A 19473-nucleotide genomic window follows, 5' to 3' on the forward strand; every position below is an offset into this window, starting at 1 on the left:
TTATATAAATATTAGAAAATTATACCCTATAAAAAATAGGTTTATTAAAAGATATATCACTTTTTTTTGAAGAAGGATTTCCTGATACTGTAAATGGAAATCCAACTATATTTTTCTTTGTATAATATTTATATAAAAATAAATATATAAATATATATATATATATATATATATAAATATATAAATATTTCTTTATTTTAAGATTTTTTATTAATTGCTATATTTATTAACTTATGAATAAGAAATTATTGATATAAAATTAAATTGTGCTTTTTTAGAAAGAAAAAATAATAATCTAGTATTAAGTTTTGACATTGATATTCCTTATTAAGAAAATTAAATGAGTTTTATATAATAAGTAATAAAAATATTTTATTTATTTAATAAAAAATAGACTATTTTATATCATTAAAATTTATAAAAAAAAACTACTTGGTAAGATTTATAAAATAAAAATATTAATGAGACATATTTTTTGATAATGTTAGATTTATTATAAATTTAATAAGGTTAATTATTTATAGAAATGGCTAATAAATAGAAAAGTGATAAAAATATAAATATAAATAATAATATAATAATAATAATAATAATAATAATAATAATAATAATAATAATAATAACTACAATAGAGAATGCTTGTTTGCTTATAAATGTCATTTGCAACTCCAGAAATATAAAAGACAAATAAACATATAAACAATAAAGAATAATAAAATCTTTTAGAAAAAAGAAAAAAATATAATTTCTTATTGAAGGCTCATGATATTAATTTATCTTAAATTCGTCAAAAAAATTAAGAAAATTAAAAATAATTTATTTGGAAACAAAATATTGAATAAAAAAAGATTAATCGTTTAATAAAAAATAGGCAACTTAAATTTTAAAAATTAGAAATTTAAAAGCCTATAAAAAGTATAACTTTTAAAGAATAAAATACATGTACTTTACATAAGAAGAAGAATACAAAAAAGGAGACTGAAAATTTTTAAATAAATTTAAAAAAAAAAAAAAAAAAATTAATATTAGCAAAGAAATAAAAGAGACAATAAAAAAATGCATTTTTTAATAAAAAAATGAACTTATAAAATTAACATAAAAAATTATAAAATAAATTGTATAATAAACTAAAGGCATAAATATTTTAGAAAAAAAAAAAGTTCTTCCTAAAAAAGATTATAATAAATTTACTAAATAAATTTTCTTTTCACCTTCATGTTAATAAACACCAAGAAAAAAACTTAATAAAGTAAAAGTTTAAAAAATAAAATACATTCAACATTTAAAAAATTAGTATTAAATAATAATAAAAATTATAATAACAGTAATAATAATAATAATAATAATAATAATAATAATAATAATAATAATAATAATAATAAGGATAATAATAATAAGTATAATAATATTTATATTCATAATTATGATAATTTTAATAACAATAACAATATTAATAATTATAACAATAATAATAATAATGATATCAATAACAATAATACTAATGATAACAATATTAATAATTATCTTAATTTAAAAAATTTAAAAATTAATTAAGACTTACTTTCTAATAATTCTTTTGCATAAAGTTCATATAGAAATTCGATTAATAGTCGATCAAATATTCTAAGTCCTTAGGTTTTTTAAAATTTTAGATTCAAAAGTGACACTTAATCTTCAGAAAACAGCAAATAATGTTTTTCTTTTAAAAATAATAATAATAATAACAATTAATGTTATATTGGATTTAATTAATTTATTTCTTGGGAAATAAATAAATCTAGATTTAATAAAACTTGTAGGTAATGGATCTTAACTGATATTTGGAATAAAGTATATTTTAATATTAATGATATATATACATTACATTATATATATTTAAGGATTATTAAAAAACTGATATTGTTTTTTTGATTTAAGGATATTTTAAATAAACTGACTCAGTTAAATAAATTTTGAAAAAGAAAAAAGAATTAGGAAGAGAATTAGAAATTTAGAATATTGAATAATCTTTTGTTTTTATGTTTCTTTTCTTAAATAAGCAAAAGTTTTTAAATATATTTTAGTTGATTTGTCTATTGATAAAACATCTATTCAAAATTTTTTAAATAATATAAAGGAATTTAGTTAATAAAGTAAGCATATACCTAAAACTTTTATATGTGGAGTAAAATTATTTTGTTTTAATATAAAAATAAATATTTATTTATATTTTAGTTTAATGGACATGAATTTTCTTAAGATAATTATTAAATAGATTATGAAATATAAGGATAAATTGAATAAATAAAAATGATGGAAATATTAAATAAATTAAATATAAATATATATATATATATATATATATATATATATATATATATATATATATATAAATTTATATATGTAAAAATAAAATATATAATAATTTTATTATCATTTAAATTTAATTTTTTTTTTATTTATATATATAAATATAAATAAATTAACTAATTTAAAAAAAAAATGGGCAACGAACAAATGAATATTAAAGAAAATAAGCAATCTTTTATGTAATAAAATTTAGTCTTCTTAAAAGAAATGGACACAGAAGCTTATGGGGAAATAAAAATAGTCAAAAATACATTAACGCAAGTATCTTTTATTTTTATTATACAAAAAAATTAACTACAATTAACAAAAAATAAAGGATTTAATAGCAATAAAATAATATAGATTTTAAAATGATTAAATGTTAATATAATTTGCCTAAAAAACAGAAAAAAGAAAATAAATAAAAAGCCCTTTTATAGTAGAATTATTAGATTAAGAAGCTAGTAAAATCGAAGATTTTTGTTCTTAATAATTTAAAATTTCATTAGCGTATAGATATCATGCCGAAACATTAGAATAATTAATATAAAAAAAATAAAAAATGAAACAAACAATAGATTAATAAGAAATTATTCATTTAATAGATTGTATATGTTAGGCGCTTTATGTTTTTGATTAATAAGGAATTGTTCATGGAGATATTAGACCCTAAACTATTCTTATATCTTCTGATGATAAATTCAAACTTACTGATATTGAAAATTTAACTAGACTTTCTTAATATAAAAGACTATTATTAGGAATTTCAGATAAAATGTACTTATCTCCAATACTTTTTAATGGATTATATCATTAGTAAATTATATATTTATTATTTAATTAAAAAAAAATAGGATTTCAAATCCTGAAAATAATAATTAATTATGTGATATTTTTTCTTTAGGTTTAATTTGTCTAGAAATTTTATACAATAAGAATATTAAAGTAATTAATATATATAAATATATAAATTTTAATTTTTTTATTTTTAAGATAATTTATGATTTTGAAAATGGTTTAGTTTTAGAAGAGAAAATAAATTAAATACTTAAAGAAGTTTCTAATTAGAAAAATGAATTTTTAATAAATTTAATATAAAAAATGTTGCAAATTTAAGAGAGTGATAGAATTAATATAGAAGAAATTTTATTTTTATTATAAAATAATAATATTAAAAGTAGTTATAATAAAAAAAAAAATATAAATAATAATAATAATAGTACAAATTATAATAATAATATTAATAATAATATTAATAATAATAATAATAATTTATTTAATAACTATTTATGTGATTACAAAATAGAAAGTTCTCCATTAAAAATGAAAAGCAACTTCTAAAATTATAATAACTAAAATGATTAAAGTGAATAAAGTATAGAATACAGTAAAAAATCAATAATAAAAACAATAAAAGATAATGTTGTAGAAAGTTAAAAAGTCGATGAAGAATATGATAACTAAGTTTAGTAAAGTTTTTAGTATTTTGAAAAAGATATTTATTAATTAGATATTGATATACAAGAGATTTTAAATGAAAGTTAAAGACTTTAATAGTAATATAGTAATATATAAAATATTGATATGGATGAAGCTACAATTGATTTATTAATTGCTAAAAGATAATATTATTAATAATAATAATAATAATAATAATAATAATAATAATAATAATAATAATAATTGTATTCATAATAAATTTATGAAAATTATAACAAATCAAATATGTAGAATTTATATAATCATAAGCATTCTAATTAATTTTAGAAATAAAGTATATAAATTTATAAAAAAAATTAAATTATTAGAGATAATTTCTAAAAAGGTTCTAATAATAAAACTGTTAAGAAATAAGAAAAATGAATTTTTATTTAATTTAATTTATATATATTTTTATTTATAATTTATTATATTTTTTAAAATATTTAATATTATTTTTAATTATACTTAAATTAGATTATATTTATATTTTAATTAATTTTATATTTAAATAATTATATTTTATAAATATATTTATATATATATATAAATATATATATATTTTTATTTTTTTTTATTAAATAAAATAATTATATTTATTATTTAAGTTTAATTTTTACTTTAATTTATATATTTTAAATTTATTTAATATATTTTTTTTAATAAATAATTAATTTTTTATTTATTTAAAAAAAAAAAAAATAAACAAATATAATATCCTAAAATAATAAAGATTACCCAATCAAATAATAGATATTTGAAAATTTATAAAAATAAAATAAAAAAACATTATATTTTACAATTAAAAATATAATTAATAATTAATAAATAAATAAATAATATTATTATTAAAACAATCTAAATAAAAAAAATATTAATAAAAATGGCAAAAATGACCAAAAGATCCAATTCAAAAGCATAAGCTAAAAAAGTTGTTAAGAAAGTTACCAAAACTATAAAAAAAGTAGAAGTTTAAGCCCAACCTGCTGTCGCTACAGTATAATCTCCTGCAAAGAAAGTAGTAAAAAGAACAAAAACAATGGCTGATGCCGTTTAAGTAAAATAAAAAAAAAATTAAAATAAAAATTTATCAAAAATATTAGGCTGCTTAATAAACTGTCCATAATTCTGCTGGAAAAAGGAGATTAGCTAGAAGTGCAAGACCTGCTAAAGTTGTTGCTAAAAAATAAGCCTAAAAAAATAATAGAAATAAAAAGGCTGCTACTAAACAGGTTGCTAAAAAGGTTTAAGCTAAAAAATAAAAATGAATGATGATTTTTTTATTTTTTATTAAAATAAATAAATTTTTTTTTTTGAAAAAAATAAGTGAAATTTTTATTTTATTTTTTATTTGTGTTGAGTTTTTTCTTTATTTTTTTTAAATAATTTATATATACTATATTTTTTATTTTTTTTAAAAAAAAAAATATAAAAAAAATTACAATTTTTTTGATTATAAAAAAAATAAAATATATAAAATGCAAAAAAGTATAATAATTCCAGAAAACACTCCAGAATATTTAAAAAAATCCTCTCCAAAATTATCTTTAGTATTGCTATAAATAAAAGAATTTCACTAAAAAAAGACATTAATCCCATATTATGTATAATTTGATTATTCTAAACAAAAGCCAAAGCTATTAAAGTTCTGGAATTAATGTATAACAAAAGTATTAAAGGAATATTTAAATTAAAGTCATTTTACATTAAGTGAAATTTAAAATTTATTCACTTTTAATGGTTTTACGCCTTTGTGTTTAGAAAAGTAATATAAGAATTAATAATAGAAAATGATTTTTATATATTAGAAGATGATAAAAATAGTTAATAGTAATAACAAAGAAGTCTATTTAGTTTTTTATGGAAAAATAATAAAAAAAAACCGGAAATTAACTCTTAATAAATAATTGTTTTTAGGAAATTATTTGACGAAAATTTATAGAGTTTTAGGAGTATTTTAGATGAATTAAATTGGTTTTATGCAAGAATTTTATCAAAGGATACATTTTTTGAGGAAATTTAATAGATAATGAGTATTTCTAGTAAAGAAATTTCACTTTTAATCGAAGTTTTGGAAAAGGAAGGTAAATTAAATACTTATTAATACTAAAACTCGAAAAAAGTGGCACTTTTTTATAAAAAAAAACCCATAAGAATAGGATCTTTTATAAGTATCTTATAAATCTCTTTATTTTTTAGAAGAACAAATACAATAAATAGAAACATCAATATAGCTTTATGAAAAAACAAATAATGAGATTCTCTAGAAAGCTAAACTTAAATTAGTTTAAGGTAAAAAAGATCATGCAGCGGGTATATTATAAGAAAAAACTATCATTTAGTAAACAGTATAGAGTTTAAATAATTAAAAATTAGGTTTAATTAAGATAAAATTAAATATTGAAGAAAATATTTAGAAAAATTAAACATCTAAAGCATTAAATTAAGGTATTTAAGCAGCTAAAAATACACAAATTGATATTGAAAAATTGCATGAAATGTTGGAAGAGATAAAAGAAGGAGAATAAATAAATTAATAGTGTAATCAATTAATTGAAGAGTTTAATTTTAATAACTAAAAAGACGAATATCTTAAAGATTTTATTAATGAAAATTTCGAAAATGATGATAATAAAAAAAATATAAGTGAAATTAAGAAATAAAGCATGGTTAAAGAAAAAATATAAGAAAAAACTAATTTTACTGAAAATTAATAAAAAGTAAATTAAAATCAAAAAGATGAAATTTAGAAATAACTAGAAGAATTATTAAATTGAAAAATTTATATATTGATATATATATATATATATAACTTATCAGTATATATTTTTATTTTTTACGCAAATTATTATGTAATGATGATAAAAATAAAAAATCTATAGTAATAAAAAACATTCTTTTTATTTTTGAAATTAAGTTTATAAATAGAAAAATTAAAAAAAAAAAAAAAATTATATAAATAATTAAATAAATACTAATAAAATAAATATATATATTTAAAAAATAAATATATAAAAAAATATTTAAAATAATATAAATAAATATAAATATATTTAAAAATATATATTTAAAAAATAAATATATAAAAAAATACATTAATTAATATAAATATATATTAAATATACATATTAATAAATATATTTAATTAGAAATATATAAAAAATATGAATATATATATATATATATATATATATATATATATATATATATATATAATATTTTTTTAATTTTATATATTATTTTTTATATATTTTATCTTAATATTTTTTTTAAATATATTTAATGAATAATATAATTTTTGATGATAAAAACATTTTTAAAATTATTAATGTTTTAAAATATTCAATTTTTTCTAAAGTTTATTTATGTTAAAATATTTTGAGTTAATAATATTTCGTTATAAAAGAAATCAATATAAATAATTCTCTTAAAAACATTCATTGTCCATTTTTTTTGGAAATATTTTTACATAAAAACTTACAGAATATATATATTTGTTATTTATTAGATTAAAAATTAACAAAAAATCACGTTTATTTATAATTACAATATATAAGTGGGGGCACTTTGTGGGATTTCGTTAAAAATAATTTTAGTTTTGAAAAAAAAAAAATTATTTTTTAAATAGTTTAAGCAATAAAATATCTTTATGAATAATCAGTTTTTCATAGAGATATAAATCCATTTAATATTCTTATAGATAAAAATTAGAATATTAAATTAATTGATTTTGGTGTATCTAAAATAGATTTTTTTAAAGAAAAAAATAAAAAAAGTCTTTACTTTATAGGTACTTAGCCTTTTATGGCTCCTGAAGTAGAAAAAGGAGATGGTTGGGAAATAAAAAGTGATATTTTTTCATTAGGAATGACTCTTTTTTATGTATTTTTTGGAGTTTTGCCTTGTTTTGTGGATAACTTTTTAGTTAAAAATTATTAATTTTAAATTCTTGATGAAAAACTTGTATTTTTAATTGAAAAAATGCTTATTTTTGAAATTAATGAAAGAATTGATTGGAAAAACATATTTGAGTTTTTTATTATTAATGAAAATTATTTTTTAGAAAACAATGAAAATTTATTAAATAAGAATTAATTATTTTGCTTAAATTATTGTAGTTAAAAAAATTATTTTTTAGAATAAAAAAAGTATGAGAACTTTTTTCAAAATATATATGAAGATAATTTAGGGCAAAATAAAGATAATTTTAAACAAAATAAAGATAATTTTGAATAAATTGAAGATAATTTATAAAAAAAGAAAGATAATTTATAATAAAATAATGATAATTTTTAATAAAATGAAGATAATTTTTTATAAAATGAAGATAATATTAAACAAAAAGAAGATAATTTTGAATTAAATAAAGATAATTTTGAAGAAAAAAAAATTAATTAAGATTTATTTGGATAAAATAAAATTAATTATTAATAAGATTAATTTAATTTCATATAAAATAAATATAATATCGAATAAAGAGAAGATTTTACAAGATAAAATACAGGTTTTTTAGTAAATAATAAGAATCTAATTATTTAATATAAAAAAGGGTGTTTTTTTATAAAATAACTTAATTTTTTTATAAAAAAAAAAAAAATAATTGAAAATAATACATAAGTTTTATTTTTTTAATGTGAATTTTTATTAAGGAAAAAAATAATAGAAATTTATTAATTTTTATGTGAGAATATTGCATTTTTGAAAAGTATTTTTTTTAAAAACAAAATAAACAAAAAAAAAAGAAATTTTAATAAAATAAAAGTTTAAAAAAGAATATATTTTAAATTTTTTAGTTTTTATTTTGATTTCATTGAAGAAAGTTCAAATTTTTAAAATAAATGTATTTAAATTTGGAAAGAAGAGAATTTCGGTTTCGATAATGAATTTGCATTTTTTTAAATGTAAAATAATTTAAATGAATTTAATGAGAATTTTTAATAATTATATTCTAAAAATTTTTATAATCTAATGCTTTTTTTATTTAATAATTATAATAAATTAGATTAGGATTAAAAAGTAAATTTTTTATACTAAAAAGTTTTTTATTTTTTATTAGTATAAAAAAGAACATTAGAAAAATGTTATTTTTGCTTATAATATATATGCTTCTTTAACTATCAATAATGTATTTAATAATGAAAAGTTTTCTTTGAAAAAATTTTAAAAGAGAATCAAATAAACTAGACTTGAAATACTAAATGAAGAAATAGAATATTTTATATTTTTATAGAAAAAAAAAATTGATTGAAATAAAATTTATAAAAAAACTAAAATATTTATAATAGTTTAATATTAATAAATATTTTAATTTATTTTTTATTATTAAAAAAATTAAAAATATAATGAAATAATAAGATATTGAATATAGTATTGAATATTTTTTGAGACTTTTTGAAAACAATTAAAACAAGTCTTCACATACGACTAAATTTAATAAACTTAAAAGAAATTATCCTAATTTGATGAAAGAATTTATATATACAGAATCATTTAAGGAAGGTATTTTTGAAAAAGAAGATATGGAAGAACAAATGAAAAAGTTAAGTAAATTAAAGGATAAAGATGAAAAAATACATGAACATATTATAGATAACCTTTTTAGTTAAAACGATATAAAAAATATTTTTGATAACTTATATTTTAAGGAAAATGTTTAAGATGAGCATAATAGGGATTTTATTGTTAATTTTTTTGATTACATTTTTAAGAAATGATATATTTATATTGTTTTTTAACTAAAAAATTATTTAGTTAAATTAAATTAAAAAAATAATAAATAAAAATATTTTTTTAACTTTTTAAATATTTTATTTATTAATTTTACTATATTTTTATTAAAAATAAAATATTTTTATATTTTATATAAATATTTTGTTTTTATAACAATATTTTATAATAATAAATAATATATGTTTATATAATAATTATTTAATAATAATCTTTCATTTTAAAAATATTTTTTTTTAATAAAATTATAATAAATTCAATATTTTTATTTTATTATAATTTATATTATTTAATATGTATAATTATATTAATATAAAATAAATTTTTTTATTGTAAATTATTTTTATATATCTATTTTTTTAATTTATTAAATTAAGTTAAAAATAATATATATATCCATTTATTAAAAAATAAGATACAAAAAATGTTTAAATCTTTACTAAAAAGCAACATAAAATTAATATAAATAAATCCTTTACACAAATTTATCAACATTTAATTTTTTGGTGGAACAAAAGAAAGGGCAAACGAAATACCTACATTTAGAGGAATAGAATTAGCCCCATTTACAATAAATAATTTATGGAATATACAATGTAAAATTAAAAAAAAAAGTTAAATAAAAATAATAACCAAAATATAAAAAAGAATACAGAAGAAATTCTAAAAGATTAGGAAGAGGTCCAGGTTCAGGCAAAGGGTAATAAAATAACCATAAATTAAATTAGATAAAAAAAAAAAACATAAAAAGAAAAACATCAGCCAGGGGTATGAACGGACATGGACATAGATCTAATGGAGGTGTACATATAAGATTCGAAGGAGGACAAACACCTTGGTTTAGAAGAGTTCCTAAATTTGGAATGAAGAAATTGTAATAATGAAGTATATATAAATTATGAACATATTTTTTGATATAAAAAAAAATTATTAAAAAAATAAAATAAAAATATTTTTAAAAATAAAATAAAAGAAATCTAGAAAAACCCAAAGCAATAAATATTAAAAATTTAATGTATTTCATTTAAAAAGGTAGAATCGATGCCACAAAGCCTATAACAATGAAAGTAATGTTTGACGCAGGTCTTTTCCATAGTGCTAAATATGGAATTAAAATTGTGGGAAGAGGACTCAATTTTATTGATCGTCCTTTAAATTTAGAAGTTAGTGATGCAAGTGAAAGTGTTATTAAAGCAATCAAAGAAAAAGGAGGCAGTGTAAAATGCATTTATATGACTTGTTTGTAATTAAGAGAACTTTTCTTCCCTGAAAAATTTCCTATTAATTTAAGAAAAACAGTTCCCCCTAAAAGGGTCGTTAAAAAAATGGAAAATATTAGAAAAAGAGGAGCTGATGTTGAATATAATGTACCAAGGTGGTAATAAGATATTTTAAAATAATAATAAGAAGATAAAGATGTAGAAGAAAAAGAATAATTTGTTTTACCGGTTCCGAGATTCCCAGGATCTGGTAAAAATAAAATTAGAACAAGAAAGCCAATTATTACTAAATAAATAAATTATAAGTTTTGAAAATATATAAATTTTTTTTAGTAATAATATATATATACATTTTATACATATTTAAATTAAAATTTGAAAAATAAAAAAAATAAAAGATATAAATATATATAAATATATATATTTATATATAAATATATATATATATATATATATATATATATATATATATATATATCAGGAATTTTCATCTTTATCTAAAAATTAGATTCTGAAAATAGACTTATAATTTTTTTGATAATTATATCTATAAAAATAGATATTATTGTTTAATTATTTAAATAAATTCTGAAATATATTACTTTTTGAGTATTTTTCTTTTCTATTTCAATCCTTTGTTTTTTATGCGCTTTATATCTTTATACTAAGGGGGATTTTATTTAAAAATTAAATCTTATCTATTACATTTTTTTCAAATATTTCTTCCATCTAGAGTTTGAATATTTTAATATTTTTGTAATAGTTTTTATATTTTTATTTTTTTTCAGTATTTAAATTTATAAATAATAAATTTTCATTTAACCTTCATTTTAAAAAAGTTTATTTTATCTTTAAATATTATATTTATTATATCATTTAATTATTTATTTAATAATTTATTGAAACTAATTGGCTTTTTGTTTTTGGATTGATTGAAATTAATGTTTTCAAAAATAAAGGAGTGGTTTTAAGCCATAACTTTTACATTTTTTCATCAAAGAAAGTTAAAAAATTTAGATTTTTTATTCAAAAAAGAGTATTTTTTTCTAATTTTCAACTTTTTTAATATTTTTATGCATTTAAATTTGATAAATTTAAGCTAAATTGAATTTGCTTTTAAAGCTGGTATTTTAAAGGAATTTTTGATTATTTTTATGCCAAATGAATATTTTTTAATAAAGGCTTTATTTTAGGAAAAAGAAAACTTATGTATATTAAAATTATGCTCATAAGTTTAATTTTTTAGGTATTTTTATCATTAAAACTACATTTTTTTTTTCTATAATCTTATCATTTTCATTTATTAATTCAAAATTTTCCAAATTTTAAAGAAATTAATTTGCTTTATTGCATAAAATTTATCATGCTTTGATAATCTTTCAACTTTTTTAATTTTTTTTTTTTTAATTTTCGTTTTTGTCTTTTTAAAATATTTTCTCGTGTAATAAAAGTTAGAGCATAATTTTTCTTTTTGGGAGTTTGAAGTCTTAAAATAATTTTGCATTTTTAAATATTCACAATTACTTAAGTTTATGATTTTTTAAAATCATAACGATTGAAAGTCTTAAAAATAATCTTTTATTAGATTTTCTAGCTATTTATTTGTTAATTTTAAGCATTACCTATTGAGCGTTACAATTGATGTAAAATTGAATAGTTATTAAATGGAGGCAATTTCTTTAGTATATTATTGTTTTTACATAAAAATATAAGACTTCATGAATTAAAATAGAGTATTAGCTATAAAAAATAATTTATTAAGAAATACATTGAATTATTGAAGTTAATTTTTACACAAAAATATAAGATTTTTTTTTTTTTTGAATATTAAAATAATATTTTAATTAGATAATTTTATAGAATGTTGCATACTTTTTTTAATATTTCTCTTTATTTATCAAAAAATTTATTTATTTATTTTTCTTTTATATATCAAAATAATACAAATTATGGATTAATTAATATAAGCATAGAAAACTAAATAAATGTCAAAATAAGTATAAAAAATTTATTAATAAAAAAGAATATAACATTATGTTTATAATAAACAAAAAATTAGATTATAATATTATATAGTGAAATTTTTTAAATTGAGTATTATAATAGAATTAAATATAGGTATAAAATTATTTATTTAAATAATTAATTAAATAGTAAAAATATTATAATCTATTATTTTTAATATTTTATTATTTAAATGTTTGATTTATATATAAATATTAATTTTTTAAATCATATATAAAATTAAATAATTAAATTTTTTTGATTAATTTTTGTTTTAATTTTATAAAAAAATTATAGAATAATATAACTAGTGTTTATTAAATATATTAATATGAGAAACTTTTTATAATAATTATTTTAAAATCAAGAAATATTGACTTTCTTTTTATATATAAAAGATAATTAAAAAAAATATAAATATAAAATAATTTATTAATAAATATAAAAAATACTAAAAGATAGTTAAAAATAATTAAAATTTATATATAATAATGCAATCAAAACTTTCAGATTTCTAAGTAATCCGCAAATTGGGAGAAGGTGCATATTCAGTCGTTTAAAAAGTTACACGAATATCCGATAAAGTCGATTATGCGATGAAAAGTATAAAATTGCAATAATTATCTTAAAAAGAACGCGAAAACGCCATAAATGAAATCCGTTTTTTGGCTTCATTAAAATGTGATTAAATAATATCTTATAAAGAGTCTTTTTACGAAGAATAATCGAACACTCTCCATATTATAATGGATTATTGTGCTGGAGGGGATTTACTTCATAAAATCAATACTTTAAAGAAAAAAAACTAATACTTAGATGAATAAATAATATGGTCATATATAATATAATTAACTAAGGGTTTAAAAAAGCTACATAATTTGAATATTTTTCATAGAGATATTAAATCGGCTAACGCTTTTCTTTCACGGGATCATAAAAAAATTAAACTGGGAGATTTGAATGTATCTAAAGTAGCGAAATAGGGTCTTTTATATACATAAACGGGGACTCCTTATTATGCTTCTCCGGAAGTTTGGAGAGATAAGCCTTATAATTCGAAGAGCGATATATGGAGTTTGGGGTGTGTTTTTTATGAATTAATTGCTTTGAATCCTCCTTTTAGGGCAAGTTCGATGGAAGGATTATTTAAATTAGTTTAAAAGGGATAATATTAATAAATTCCTGAGTTTTATAGTCAGGAGTTAAGTGAATTTTTGGAATATTGTTTATAAGTTAATAGTAGAAAAAGAATGAGTGCTAATGAGTTACTTTAAAGTTCTCAGATTTAAAAAAGATTACATTTAATAGGAAATGATGACGAGTATCTTTCGGATAATAATGAAATTTTATTAAAAACTATTCGGATAGGAAGAAATTTAAAAAGCCTAAATTCGATTTTGCCAAGTTCATAGTATGAATATGGAGAGTAGTCGGCTCCAGAATTGACGGAATATAAATCCAAAAAATTTAAAGATTTATAAATTAATAGAAGTTGCTCAATTGAGTAATCGGTGAAAGAAAGGAAAAATAATAATAATAATTATTAGGAGCTGATATTACCGCCTATTGTTAATAGTAAAAACAAGGAAAATAATTAATTAGATAGAAGATATAGTGTCAAAAAAAATGTTAGCTAATTTAATAGTTAAAATATTATACATTATAATTCAGTAGTAAAAAAAATATCTAATAGTATTTAACTTATTCCTTTAAAAAAAATTGTTTGAATTTTTTTTTTTTTTCCCCTTTTATTTTTATTTTTGTTTTTATTTTTATATTTTTTAAAAAAATATTAATAATTATTTGATTTCAAAATATCATTATTATTTTTTAGTTCTTTTTAAAATTAATTTGAATATTAATTTAAAATAATATTTTTTTTTTATTAATAATATAATTTTATTATTTATTTTTATTATAAAAAATTGATAAATTTATCGTAAAATAAATTTTAAATATAAATAAATTTATGAATTTTTAAAAAATAAATTTATTTTATAATTTAAATTTAATAATTTATTAAATTTAAATAAGAAAACAATATATTAATATATAGTTTTTTTAATTCGATATTAATATATAAAGAAATAAATAATAATGACTTTAATTCAAATTATATTTTTTTTTTAATGTCTTAAAAAGTAATAATATTTAAAAAAAAAATTATATTTTTTTATTTATGATAATAAATATTAAATATGATATATTTTTTTAAGATCAAAATATAATAGTTATTATATAACTTTTAAATTAATTAAAAAAAAAAATTAAAAAAAGTAAATTTTTTAATAGTAAATAAATACTTTTTCTTAAATTATTTTTTTTCTAATATTTTCTGAATAACTGTGGTGTTAATTTATTAAAAATAATTTATAATTAATTAATTTCTATAAAAAGTTAAAAAAGAATTAAACAATTATTTATAAAAAATTTATAAAAATATTATAATAAAAATAAGATTTAATCTAAAATCTAGTAAAAAATATATAACTAAATGATTGCAAATACAAAAAAAAATCATCATCTGATATCTTAATAGGAAAAAATCTATAAAGGAGAAGAATTGAATCCATTAATAACTTGTGGTCCAATATCGTAACGTAGTTTTAAAGATATAACATTTATATTTATTTATATATTATTTTGGATTGGAACAATATTTATTGCATCTTTTGCTATTGAAAACGGAAATATAAATAAGATTTTTTCTCCATTTGATCCTGATGGTTTTTAAATATAAAAAAATATATAAATATATATATATATATATTTATATATATACATAAATATTTATATTTTATTTTTAATATTTAATTTAATTATTTTACAAATTTTTATAATATTTATAGGAAGATAATGCGGATTCGGTGAAGCTTAGGATTATCCTTACATGCATTTTAATAATATTTTAAAATCTTCATTAGGTTTCGATAAATATTATGCTTGCGTAAAGGAATGTATAGTTGATTAAAGTAAATAAAAAGTTTATTGTTTGAGAAATAAATATATTTAAGATTGTAATTAAATTGAAAATTATATATCAAATAAATGTAAAATTTTTTTTTTTTTTAATAATTTTCTTATTAAATCTTTATTTATAAAAAGTTTTATCTTTATGTATTCCTATATAAAGTGAAGAAATACAATATTTAAGAGATATATTAAATATTGGAAATCCTGAATAATATATAAGTGATCTAAAAACAGCAATTCCATTATTTATTGGAATATTTATATTATCTTTTTGTGTTTCGTAAAAAGAAAAAAAAAACATAACAAATTATTTTTATTTTTAATAAATTTAATATAGATTAATTTTTTTATTTCTTTTGAGAATTTGTGCTGGATTTATTACTTGGATTATATTTAGTGGATATTTTATTGGATTAATATCTTTAGGATTTATTTGTATATTTAATAATTAGGAATATGAAGAACAAAGATAGAAACTTTAATTAATAGGACTTTTCTTATTTTTAATTACCATATTTTCATTTATTATTTTTATTTGCTATTTTTCTAAAATTAGAAGCTCAATTGCTATAATGAAGGCATCTTCAGATTTTACAAGAAAAGTAAATATATAAATTTTATTATTTTATAAAAAAAAAAATAGACTTTTAGTATATTCTTTATACCAATTTTATTATCAATTTTCGTTTTTTTATATTTTGCGTTTTGGACATATATTGTATTACATATATTTTCTTCTGGAAAAATAAAAAACAACGAAATTAGTCCTTTACCATAATTAGAATTGAATTCAATTACTAAATTTTAAATATTTTACTATATTTTTGGTTTATTTTGGAATATAGAACTTTCTATTGCTGTATGTTAATTAACTATTGCAAGTGCTGCTTGTATGTGGTATTTTTCACATAGACCTTATTGTTAAACATAAAATAGTGTATTAAAATCTTTTACAAGGGCTATGACATTCCATTTTGGTTTTATTTAATTAATTTATTTATTTTATATTAACTTTTATTGAAATTTATAGGTTCTGTGTTATTTGGAAGTTTAATTATTAGTATAGTTTAGTTAATTAAATTTTTAGTTAATTAAATATATAATGATATTAAAAAAGTAGTTGTTTCTGATAATAATACTTAAAATTATTTTATTAAATGTTGCAGATGTTGTTTATTTTCTTTTGAAAAATATATTAGATTTATTAATAATAATGCATTTATTATCGTGGCTTTAACAGGTGAAAGTTTTATTAATTCTGCAAAATAATCATTTTCTATTGTATATAGAAATTAATCTTAAATGTAAATTTCTTAAGGAATAGGAAGTATTTTTTCTACTTTTGGTAAATATTTCATTTCTATCTTATGTACAGGTTCTGGATATATAATTATTATGAATGTAAAATATTTCAATGATAAGATATTTTCACATTTATTTGTTTGTTTTGTAAGAAAATTTTAAATATTATTATTTTATTTAATTTTTTTTTTTAAAAAAAAAAGGTCTTTTTTGTTATTTCTTATACTGTCGGATCTATTTTTATGAATATTTATGGAATGGCTTCTGATAGTCTACTTATTTGTTTGCTTTCTGACAAAGAATTAAACAAAGGAAAATTACGTGCATGTCCTGATACACTTTAAGAATTCGAAAATAAATATATGTGAAAAGAACATTTATTATATTTTTAAAAAAAAATTAAAAATAATAATATTTTTTTTTTTTCAAAAAAAAAAAATAATATCCGAAAAAAAAAAAAAAAGGAAATAAAAAAGGAAAAAAAAGGAAAAAAAAAAAACAAAAAAATATTAAAAAAAAATGAATAAAGAATAAATATTTTTAAAATTAACTTTTTAAGAAAAACTTGAAGAAGCCGAATATTTATATAACCTTCCTGCACCCGAAGAAAGACCTTTTGACAATAAATACAAATCTCGGGAAATCCTTTAAGCCCTTTTAAACCACGAATATTTCTCTAATCCAGAATATACCCAAAATGAGCAAAAAATAATATGCAAAGCAATCATAAAATTTAAATTAGGCGCTAATTTTTCTGATACAGAAGAAAACTCACAAGCCGAATCTGAATATAAGCAATCTTTAGAACTTTTCTAGTAATTAGAAGTTGAAAAAATTCGTCCATATTTAACCTATGTTTAAGAAATATATAATATATTTGGACTCCTATACATTAACAGAGACGAAAATTAAATTGGCCTATCTCTTTTGGGTAAAAGCAAAGACTTATATAACTATCTAAAACTACTTCCCGAATACAAAATTACTTAAAAAGAGTCTTATTCGAACCTTTTATAGGAATAAAATTCGCAAAAATTTACTTATACATACTCCGGAGGCATTTTCTATCAAAAAATAGAGTCTAATTTCACTCATACCCTCTTCTATTTAGCCTAAGCCTACACTAAATTTGGATAAAAAGAATTAGCTGCATAGTATTGTGGTGAAACAATGAAAAGATAGCACTCTACTTAGACTTTTTAAATAAAAGACTTTTGCGTAAATTGTATTAATTTAGCTGAATATTATCAAGGAATAGGTCATTTTGCATAAGCTTAATATATTTTGTTGTGTGGGGAAAGTGTAGTGCCTTAAGGGAAAAAAAGAAACTTAAAGCCACTATACATATGAGTTTGGGAAGAATGCTTTTGGATTTTTTGGAATATTCTGTAAAAGTTTTAAAAACTGAATTAAATAAAGAATAGGAAATAAAAAATTTCACTAATATAATTAATAAATAAAATCTTGTATTTGATTCTATTGTAAATTTATAGTTTGTTAATCTTAAAGTTCCCTAAAATGTAGAAGACGCGAAGAGTATTTTTAGACAAGCCAATACTTAATATAAAAGGGCTTTGGAACATTTTGTTTTGAATGGATTCGTTACAGAACATGTTTAAATAGTATAAGATTAATCCAAATTATATAAAAATATTATACAATTAGAAGATAATATAGGAAAGATAGTTACCATACTTGAAAAAAGAGCGGAGTTATTAGAGCCTATTTACAATGAATTAAATCCTAAGGCCTACATTGAAACTTCTTAAAAATTGCTTGTCGAAATCGCTGAAATATACAATGATATGTATACAATTAAATTTCAGGAACTTTTTGTTAATAATTAAAATAAAACACCAAAACCAAGTAAAATTGCAGAAATGAATAAGTGGGCCAAAAAAGCGATTGAACATTACGAAAAAATTTCGTCTTTACTTTTTGAAGACAAAGATATGGTAAGAGATACTTAGTTCCATCATTCAGTAATTAATGCGAAGTTTAATATAGCTAAGGCATATTCGAAAATCTTCGAACAAGAAAAAAAAGATAGAATTGAAGCACTTAAGTAGTCTTTGAATGTTTATAAATGGATATCGAATTATATTTAAAAAGATGTGTATAAAAATGGAGTTATTGATGTTAATTTCGCAAATGAATTGCAAATGTGTAATGAAATGGTTGATCTTTTGCCAAGTAAAATTGATAAGGTTGCTATGTAATAATGATATATTAGTTTGTTTAAAAATTATAATTTTATTTAATTATAATTTTTATGTTTTTTTAATAATATTTATTTTAAATTTTTTGTTTTGTTTTTTTTTTAACATATTTCGTAAAAATATTTATTTTTAGGACAACTTATTTTTGAATAAATATTTTATAAAGCATGATTATGAATAAAAATATTTAATTATAAATTATAAAGAAAAAATAATAATTA

At 16.7% G+C, this 19473-nt stretch overlaps 4 protein-coding genes across 4 annotated transcripts, besides 54 other annotated features; all 4 read left to right on the forward strand. All coding sequences in view use genetic code 6, as the record gives it.

Moving 5' to 3' along the window:
• The first annotated feature begins 120 nt into the window (after window positions 1-120).
• Window positions 121-188: a microsatellite.
• Window positions 124-188: a microsatellite.
• Window positions 130-188: a microsatellite.
• Window positions 131-187: a microsatellite.
• Window positions 189-565: 377 nt separating the features above from the next.
• Window positions 566-623: a microsatellite.
• A 660-nt stretch (window positions 624-1283) lies between these two features.
• Window positions 1284-1376: a microsatellite.
• Window positions 1300-1521: a microsatellite.
• A 793-nt stretch (window positions 1522-2314) lies between these two features.
• Window positions 2315-2382: a microsatellite.
• Window positions 2383-3485: 1103 nt separating this feature from the next.
• Window positions 3486-3600: a microsatellite.
• Window positions 3601-3950: 350 nt separating this feature from the next.
• Window positions 3951-4012: a microsatellite.
• A 179-nt stretch (window positions 4013-4191) lies between these two features.
• Window positions 4192-4245: a microsatellite.
• Window positions 4215-4332: a microsatellite.
• Window positions 4285-4332: a microsatellite.
• Window positions 4309-4371: a microsatellite.
• Window positions 4331-4369: a microsatellite.
• A 27-nt stretch (window positions 4372-4398) lies between the features above and the next one.
• Window positions 4399-4471: a microsatellite.
• A 136-nt stretch (window positions 4472-4607) lies between these two features.
• Window positions 4608-4648: a microsatellite.
• A 42-nt stretch (window positions 4649-4690) lies between these two features.
• Window positions 4691-5205, forward strand: IMG5_125750 (hypothetical protein; the record flags this gene model as incomplete). Its single annotated transcript, XM_004032223.1, has 2 exons — window positions 4691-4864; window positions 4911-5205. The coding sequence occupies 2 exons, from the start codon at window positions 4691-4693 to the stop codon at window positions 5073-5075; spliced, it is 339 nt and encodes a 112-aa protein (XP_004032271.1). The 3' UTR covers window positions 5076-5205.
• Window positions 5084-5149: a microsatellite.
• A 1530-nt stretch (window positions 5206-6735) lies between the features above and the next one.
• Window positions 6736-6931: a microsatellite.
• Window positions 6749-6888: a microsatellite.
• Window positions 6761-6900: a microsatellite.
• Window positions 6761-6947: a microsatellite.
• Window positions 6772-6923: a microsatellite.
• Window positions 6800-6896: a microsatellite.
• Window positions 6813-6873: a microsatellite.
• Window positions 6851-7011: a microsatellite.
• Window positions 6914-6973: a microsatellite.
• Window positions 6976-7026: a microsatellite.
• Window positions 6981-7063: a microsatellite.
• Window positions 7015-7077: a microsatellite.
• Window positions 7017-7077: a microsatellite.
• Window positions 7035-7084: a microsatellite.
• A 36-nt stretch (window positions 7085-7120) lies between these two features.
• Window positions 7121-7159: a microsatellite.
• Window positions 7160-7999: 840 nt separating this feature from the next.
• Window positions 8000-8184: a microsatellite.
• Window positions 8000-8195: a microsatellite.
• Window positions 8196-9078: 883 nt separating this feature from the next.
• Window positions 9079-9116: a microsatellite.
• A 210-nt stretch (window positions 9117-9326) lies between these two features.
• On the forward strand, window positions 9327-11066 carry IMG5_125760 (ribosomal protein, putative; the record flags this gene model as incomplete). The annotated part of the gene is made up of 4 exons (XM_004032224.1): window positions 9327-9351; window positions 10183-10234; window positions 10286-10408; window positions 10508-11066. The coding sequence occupies 4 exons, from the start codon at window positions 9327-9329 to the stop codon at window positions 11064-11066; spliced, it is 759 nt and encodes a 252-aa protein (XP_004032272.1).
• Window positions 10451-10506: a microsatellite.
• Window positions 11067-11152: 86 nt separating the features above from the next.
• Window positions 11153-11232: a microsatellite.
• A 257-nt stretch (window positions 11233-11489) lies between these two features.
• Window positions 11490-11530: a microsatellite.
• Window positions 11531-11593: 63 nt separating this feature from the next.
• Window positions 11594-11645: a microsatellite.
• Window positions 11605-11655: a microsatellite.
• Window positions 11616-11653: a microsatellite.
• A 483-nt stretch (window positions 11656-12138) lies between the features above and the next one.
• Window positions 12139-12172: a microsatellite.
• Window positions 12173-12962: 790 nt separating this feature from the next.
• Window positions 12963-13012: a microsatellite.
• A 1492-nt stretch (window positions 13013-14504) lies between these two features.
• Window positions 14505-14539: a microsatellite.
• An 86-nt stretch (window positions 14540-14625) lies between these two features.
• Window positions 14626-14665: a microsatellite.
• A 510-nt stretch (window positions 14666-15175) lies between these two features.
• Window positions 15176-15214: a microsatellite.
• Window positions 15215-15331: 117 nt separating this feature from the next.
• Window positions 15332-17401, forward strand: IMG5_125770 (solute carrier family 44 protein member 2, putative; the record flags this gene model as incomplete). The annotated part of the gene is made up of 7 exons (XM_004032225.1): window positions 15332-15484; window positions 15608-15808; window positions 15864-16011; window positions 16069-16333; window positions 16375-16708; window positions 16762-17180; window positions 17237-17401. Coding segments are annotated over 7 exons (1683 nt in total), but the record flags the coding sequence as incomplete, so codon positions are not given.
• Window positions 15490-15539: a microsatellite.
• Window positions 15503-15554: a microsatellite.
• Window positions 16798-16828: a microsatellite.
• An 80-nt stretch (window positions 17402-17481) lies between the features above and the next one.
• Window positions 17482-17540: a microsatellite.
• Window positions 17487-17530: a microsatellite.
• Window positions 17488-17529: a microsatellite.
• Window positions 17489-17528: a microsatellite.
• A 12-nt stretch (window positions 17541-17552) lies between the features above and the next one.
• Window positions 17553-19396, forward strand: IMG5_125780 (kif1 binding protein, putative; the record flags this gene model as incomplete). Its single annotated transcript, XM_004032226.1, has 2 exons — window positions 17553-18251; window positions 18527-19396. 2 exons carry the CDS (start codon window positions 17553-17555, stop codon window positions 19256-19258), a joined length of 1431 nt encoding a protein of 476 aa, XP_004032274.1. The 3' UTR covers window positions 19259-19396.
• Window positions 19397-19473: the final 77 nt, after the last annotated feature.

Source organism: Ichthyophthirius multifiliis (assembly GCF_000220395.1).
Source record: "Ichthyophthirius multifiliis unplaced genomic scaffold scaff_1120509250992, whole genome shotgun sequence".
NCBI lineage: Eukaryota > Ciliophora > Oligohymenophorea > Hymenostomatida > Ichthyophthirius > Ichthyophthirius multifiliis.